The following is a 7,689-nucleotide window of genomic DNA, read 5'->3' on the forward strand; positions in this document are numbered from 1 at the left end:
ACTACGCTTTTGAAATATTGTACAATTTTTGCGGATTGGAGATACTGACTTGACTTTACAGCTAAATGCACATCATTGTTGGCTTGAGAGGAGCTCTATCTTTGTTTTTAATTCTTTAAAATTATTGCATTACTGAACGGTTGCACACAAGATAAGCATTTAATCAAAGCGGAAGTTGGTTAAACTCTGGCTGCATAACCTTAAGTCTTTGTGGCTGTAGATACGACTGAAAATATATACAAAGATGTACAAAGTACATATTGCAATCGTTTCAAAATTCACTTCTTTGCAACAACTCAAATGTCGACTCAGTCAGTCTTCTCAGGCATTCAGTGAAATTCAGTCGCAAAATGTTGCAAAAAATAATTAATTTAATATGTGTACTAATTTCAGTAGTTGCATTTTCAAATGCGACTTTTATTCCTGAACGTAATGAGTCGAATATATTTCACTCAATTAATTCCCAATTATCTGAAGTGAGGTAGGATCATTAACAAGAGCATATACAAAGTGAAAACTAAAACAAATAATTTATTAGAGCGGAGCAGAAACATTACGTTAACTTGATTGATGGACTATTCAAGGCAATGGATCTTCAAATACTTAAAGCAGAACAGGAACGAGAAGGAAAGGTAATAGACGATCTCAAAACGGAACTGGAACAGCAGAAAATAAATGGAGTTGGTATGGAGTCCAACATTCAACTTCTAAAAGCACAACTGGAACAACAAAAGGAGGATAGTCTTGAAAAGGAGTCGAGCATGAAACTCCTTAAAACAGAGCTTGAACAACAGAAGAAATACGGAGTTGACAGGGAGTCAAATATTCAACTCCTTAGAACAGAGCTTGAACAACAGAAGAAATACGGAGTTGATATTGAGTCAAATATTCAACTCCTTAGAACAGAGCTGGAACAACATAAGTCAAACGGCGTTGATAAAGAATCGAAAATTCACTTTCTTACAGCGGAGCTGGAGCGTCAGGGAAAATTAATAGGTGATCTTAACATGCAATTAAATAATCAATCTCTTAAAGAAGAGCAGAAACGACAGGGAAAGCTGATAGAGGAACTTGTTCAGGAATCGAAGAAACTCCATTTGATGCCCCACCCTCCGAATTGTACCGATGCCAAGTCTAGTGGGATCAATGAAATACTCATCCCCAAGTTTAGCTGTCAACCTTTCAAAGTGGCCTGCGATGCAGAAACTCGAGGGGGAGGCTGGACGATTATCCTGAGGAGGATGGATGGAACTGTCGACTTCTATCGCAACTGGGCTGCATACAAAGAGGGATTTGGAGATTTGAATGGCGAGTTCTTCTTGGGATTGGATAAAATACACGCATTGACGGAAGAAAGGAACCAGGAATTACTTGTTGTCCTGGAGGACAACGAGGGAACGGAAGCTTTTGAGATGTATGACAAGTTTGCAATCGGCGACGAGGATCAACAATATATCCTACACACCCTGGGAAATGCGACTGGAACTGCGGGTGATTCACTCTCTTATCATCGTGGCATGAAATTTACCACCAAAGATCGAGATAATGACAATAATAAAGACGAAAACTGCGCCGTAGACTTCACTGGTGCCTGGTGGTACAAAGCGTGTCACCATAGGTATGATGAACTGTTAATTGTATTCTCAATTGCGCTTATTAACTTGAATTCTTACAGCAACTTGGCAGGGAAGTACAATGAAAACATCTGGCCCAAGGGTGTCCATTGGTATCATTTTAAGGGTAAAAAGTACTCCCTCAAAAAAGCAGTCATGATGATTCGGCCAACGAAGTCTACGACATAACAATATCCAAGACTTCTCCACGAGTATACAGTCTATATTACTATATTACTATATATTACACTGTATAACTCTATATTACATTAAAAAGACAAAAAAAAAAAAAAACAAAAGTCAATATTACATATTCCTGTATAATTTAAATAAAACCAATTGACATTTTCTATATATCTCTCTTTTTCGTTATATTCTTCTCTTCCTCTCCAATATTCCTCCTCTCTCTGTCTTTATCCCTTTATCACTCTTTCTTTTACTTACAGTTAGTGCGAAAGGAAGAAACGGATATAACATGATAATTTTTGATATGCAAATTTTTATTTTTCCTGAAAATATCTCAACCAATATTACAGATAATGAATTTTCTATAGTATTTAACGTAAAATCGACTATTTATATCATAAAGCTATCAACTGCTCAACAATCAGTTCGATTTTTAAAACAGGGCATCAATTCTTCGGTGCCAAGTGCCTGGGCACAGAGTATCTTACAGTCAAGTAAAATTTCCAGCTAATTATTATTATTATTTTTTTTTTAATTTTTCTTGGCTAAAGGGGAAAATTGCCTCAGCTCATTAAATTTAAGCAATGGCAGAAAGCAAAAAGTAAACCACAAAAATCCTTTTGTTGTTTTGTTGCTGCTTTCGCCATTTGGCAGCAATTGAAACACAAAGAGCATCATTGTCATCTCCGTCGACGTCATTTACCACATTCAAAATGTCATTAAAAGCATACTAAAATTAATTTGTAGCAATTAGTTGCAAATTGCAAGAAAGCAGAAAGAAAACAACACAAAGCAATTGAAATGAATAGAAAAGAAAATGGAAGTAAACCAAGCAAAAGGGCCAGAATTTTTTCCGCTTTTCCTCTCGCTTTCCCCCCGGGAGAAATTGCTCAACATTTTTATGTGTTTTTGTGCATTTAGAAAACTGTCTATGGAATGCGGAGTAAAATCATAAAAACTCGCTGGCAATTACGCTTTATGCGACCAACCAGCCTCAGTGGAGGAGTTGAAGGCACAGTGGCTCTTTTGATCAATTTGGCTGGGATTTATTTAAATTCAAATAATAATTATTTAAAAAAAAAAAAATCTACGCTGAAATTTGACAAATTTTTTTGCAAGGGTTCGAACCTTGCTTCAATTAAACACAACAAGTATTTTCCTTAATTCTTAAAATTATAATTTTGTTACTATTTTACTTACATTTATGATTTTAATATGACTTATTTATTTGAAGTCTAAATGAATAATTTTTTGTATATCCGAAAATTTGGTTTGGGTTCGAATTTGAGCCTTAAATAATTGCAAAGGTTCGGTTTGTGATTCTCTTTGGGTTGCTGAATAAACCGAACCGATTGTGCGAGGTTAGGTTTTAGCCGGTTTGCAGCCTTGGTTTATTCTAAATTCATTTTTTACTTGACTTTTGTAAGCCAATTTAATATTTAATACCAAAATTTGAGTTCTGTAAATAATCTAAGCTTATTTAATATTTATATATGAAGTATTATTATGAAGTATATTTTTTAAAAATTTAATATTTGCGTAATATAAGAAATTCATTGAAAGTATGTAATTATTGTTCGGTTTAGGTTCGGCTGCGGTCTGAATCATTTCAAAGGTAGAGTTCATGATCCGGTTCGGATTGGATTAAAACCCAAAGTGCAGCCATATTTAAAAAAAATTGGAAAAAATTATTATTTGAATTAAAAAGAAAACTACAATTTAGTTTTTAGTTTTAGAATGAAAATAAAATTTCTTCCACACAATTATTAATAAATACAAGCTGCAATGACGATAAGAACCACTGTGATAGGGTGGGAGGAAGGGGCAGCGAGTTTAGTAGAGCATAAATAAATGCTGTGTTATTTTTGGCAATTATTTTCACATTCGAGTGTCTGTCCTACAATGGAACTCATTTGTAATTTGCAGTCGGAAAATGTTCGCATTGTGCTCAGCTGTTGCTATTGTTGTTGCTGTTGTTGTTGCTGTTGTTGCTGTTCCTATTGTTGTTATGTGACTGACGCCATTAATTAGCCTGCTAGTCGGCCAGTTTTAGTTACAGTTTCAGCTTCAGGGCCAGCGCCAAGGACCGATAGACATCTTGGTGCCAGCATTTGTCTTCACAGGCAGCAATTCGGGGGAAGAACCGAGACACTAGTTGGGCTAAATAGATTGGGAATGGGTTTTTGGTATGCTTGGCAACCGTATGACACATGTTGTCAGTGTGCTCATCTTTCTTGTTGCTGCTGCTCCGCTAATTGGAAAATGTCACAATTTATTTCATTTTTATGTTTAATTGGATTTTGCTTGGAAAAAGTTTTTGACTCCCCTCCGGCAAAAGCTGGGCACATCCTTGTCGCCTAGGTACGACGCATGATAATTTTCTTAATTTGCCCGCCTTGATGAGCAACCAGATAGTTCGAGTTGGAGTTGGTGTTGGAGGTTTAGAGGGAGATAGAGAAAAACTCAGGAGCGAGTGAGCGTAAAAACCGAAACTTTTTCCATTTTCCTGATGGCATGTGTACGTGTAAAACTTTTCCACTACTACGGAGAGCAACAACAACAACAACAACGACAACGATGACGATGACTCTTCAAAGGTGCAAATAAAGTAAATTATTAGTTTCTTCTTCGTTTCGCCCTACTATGTTACTTCCTCCCTTTCTGCGACAGCTTCTTTTTCAGCTGGTGTTGCTACTTGTGGATTTCCGCTTCAATTACTTGCGATGCTCGCATAAATTTCATTTGACAAACTTGTTTGATAGTTGGAGCAAGGTACACACACACACACACACATATGCGGCTGACATACGCTTAAGTGTGTGTATGGTACGCGCTGACAAATTAAGAATTACCTATGGGTGAACTGAGTACACTGAAAAACAAACTATTCGGTAAACGGTGCTATATCAGTTTTGTTCTTTCGGTTCCGCTATAAGTACAAGAACGTAACGCTACATCTAGTCGATTTTGAATCATAGTCAAAAAATAATTAGTTTTTCTAAATGAACTAAATTTGAATACAGAATGAATTAAGAGGCCAAACCATGATTAAGATGACATTTCGCCTGAGAATCAGTTCAGCTTTGACCAAGTTATGACAGTTTGAAGTTGATCAAGCCTCTGATCTAGCAACTTTACAAGTCAAAATATTTCTAAATTTTGACATGATTTTTTACAAGAAAATGAAACTTCTCAGAATCAAATTTAAAGTGTTGTTTTATACTAATTACGATGTAAGGAGTTGATTAAAAGTGAAAACTTGTGATTTAAAATTTTCAATTTTCGAAAATTTAAAGGGGGGACCCTTACCATCAAAATCGAGCGTTGGTCGAAAATAATATTATTTTCTAAATGAATTTAATTTGAATACAGAATGAATTAAGAAGCCAAACCATAATCAAAATGACATTCCGCTTGAAAATCGGTTGGCAAAGTTATGGCTGTTAAAAGTTGCTCAAGACTCTGACCTAGCAACTTAACAAGTCAAAATTTATCTTAATTTTGACATGATTTTTTACAAGAAAATTAAAGTTCTCAGAATCAATTTTATAATGTTGTTTTATACCACTAACGATATAAGAAGTTGACTGAAAGTGATAACTTGGGATTTTAAATATTGAATTTTAAAAATTTCATTGCGGGGACTCTTACCATTAACATGGAACCATGGCTCCGATGGTCGAAAAATAATAAAATTTTCTACAATTTTAACTTTTTTTGGATTACGCTTAAACATTTGGAACAAAATCAAATAAAATGTGTTGAGTGCTTGAGCAGTGACAACAGAAAACAGAAATAAAAGTAAAATGTTGTACTGTTTATTTCTAAATGACAGACTCCTCTAAATTGTGAGCCATATTTGCGACCTCAGGTAATATCAATAAATGCCATATTTATGCCTTAAATATAACTAAATGTCTTTGGCTTTTCTCTTGTTTAAATTCTTACAATTTGTAGCATGTCTAAAGTACATACATACCAACATATTATTATACATTCTCTGCCACACATTTGGTTAAGTAAAATCCTAAATATACACTTAAAATGCTCATTAGAAATGAGCAGGTGAGGCTTGTTTCATATGTGCTAAGCTAAAGCTTTGCTTTGAAATCAAAGACATCTTTAAGCATAATTTCTCAGGCATATAAATAAATCACGTTGTCTGAAGATAAAAAGCTTTATTGGCTTCATTTAGGCAGCAAGAGCAGCAGCAACATGAGCAACAGGAGGCACTGTAAGAGCAGAGGTGTAAGACGGCAGCGGTGGCTTAATGAGATATGCGTTACGTATACGCCGCATAGGCAGCGACCATAGTAGGCGCTGTGTGCTACAGTGCGCATAATAAATTTTCATTTTAATGACTTAACGCATAAAAACAAGAGCAATAGCAAGTAAAAAGAACAACAACAAGAGCAGCAATAAAGCACTGTAGGAAAAAAAAGCAAACTTTGCTTCAAATAATTATTATATTAAAATGAAAATTTATATAGATATTGTCCAGCCTATATTTCCAATGTGTATTTGTACAAAAACACTGCTTTAAAATTTTTTTTAAATTTTTAATAATAAAAAGGCACTTACAAATATAGCATAAAAACAATTTTTAGATATTTTTTTAATTTAAATAAAAAAAATGTAATCAGAATAAATTATACACAAATAATAATTATAAGTCATACCTACAGGTATAACAATTTCAAAAATTTTAAAATGCTAAATTACAAATATATACTTTAACAAAAAACAGAACATTTTAACATTTAAATTGAAATGTAAAATAAATTTTAAATCATTTTTTAATATACTAAGAGCACATAATAAATATAAAATATTTTTGAAAAAAAAAATTATAGAAATCGTATCATTAAAAAATTTTTCGCTTTCGGTTTTTAAAAAATATTTTTTATTCCAGTTTATATTCTGGTTTCAGTACGAAATAAGAAAAAACCGATCGGTTACTGCGATATTCTGCTAAAAATATTAAATTTAACAAATAATTTTAGAAAAGAGACTATTGCTAATTATGTAATAAATTAAATTTTTGAAAATTTAAATTTAAATGAGTCTTTTTTAGCCGTTTCTCCCACTGTGCAAGGGCAACAATGCTCAGGTTTACAGGTGTTGTTGTTTTTATTACCATTTTGAGTTCGTCCCTTGTTTTGTATACGCATGTTTTTGCTTTTGTTGTTGTCGTACATATTTCTTTACTTCATTTGTTACGCATTTGTCTCCCGCTCCTTACTCCATATATACCGCACACCTTCCCCCTCCTAACCCAGAGGCAGCCCTGACATCCTTCATGTGCCCAAGAGGTTTCACGTAAAATGTGTTGGCAAAACATTTTTATGATGACGTGCTAAAGGGATCTCAGTGCTCAGCCTTTTCCTTCTTCCCCATTCGTTCCTTCCCCCCTTCGTCCCGCTGCTGTCACGACTTTAGCGCTTTGCAGCAAAAAGTTAATTAGAAATTATGCTCGAGTTGGTATAAAACAACACACACGAGGCAACAACATGCACACAACACCTTTGGGTTATTAGACAGACAGATACGAGTATTTTCTCGAATATACTTATACTCATTTGCGTACTCACTCACGCACACTGGGACAAACACACGTTGGCAGCATTTAAGTTAAGACTAATTAATGCCACTTTGGATGCGTGCTTAAAGAACGCGTGCCATGCTTTAAATATTGTGGGAACGACTCTCATTTTATTATATGTGTTCCTTAAAAATGGTCAAAATAGAGTTTAATGTTCTGTTGAAATGTGTGTGACAGGCTAAAGTTTTTATATATATTCTTGATCAGTATTTTTAGCCTTATCTGTCGTCTCTCCAGAGATAATAAGAGCAAGCTTTGCTCTATGTGCATACTCTCTTCAGCTTGGAC

General features: G+C 34.4%; 1 protein-coding gene across 2 annotated transcripts; it reads left to right on the forward strand.

Moving 5' to 3' along the window:
- Nucleotides 1–369: 369 nt before the first annotated feature.
- On the forward strand, nucleotides 370–1,921 carry LOC117780836 (ficolin-2-like). 2 transcript variants are annotated; one of them, XM_034617510.1, is made up of 3 exons: nucleotides 370–481; nucleotides 539–1,416; nucleotides 1,478–1,548. In XM_034617510.1, coding segments are annotated over exons 2-3 (831 nt in total). In that variant the 5' UTR covers nucleotides 370–481; nucleotides 539–587; the 3' UTR covers nucleotides 1,480–1,548. The 2 variants fall into 2 exon arrangements, with proteins under 2 accessions (XP_034473401.1, XP_034473400.1); XM_034617509.1 differs by adding an exon at nucleotides 1,676–1,921 and having other exon boundaries at nucleotides 372–481; nucleotides 539–1,618.
- The last annotated feature ends 5,768 nt before the right edge of the window (nucleotides 1,922–7,689 follow it).

This window comes from Drosophila innubila (assembly GCF_004354385.1).
Source record: "Drosophila innubila isolate TH190305 chromosome 2L unlocalized genomic scaffold, UK_Dinn_1.0 4_B_2L, whole genome shotgun sequence".
Classification (NCBI taxonomy): domain Eukaryota; kingdom Metazoa; phylum Arthropoda; class Insecta; order Diptera; family Drosophilidae; genus Drosophila; species Drosophila innubila.

Excerpts from the sequence above, each read along its gene's own strand:
- LOC117780836 (XM_034617509.1), top strand. The coding sequence starts at position 588 with ATGGATCTTCAAATACTTAAAGCAGAACAGGAACGAGAAGGAAAGGTA. Across the intron at positions 1,619-1,675 it reads TACAAAGCGTGTCACCATAG|CAACTTGGCAGGGAAGTACA; the intron begins GTATGATGAACT and ends GAATTCTTACAG.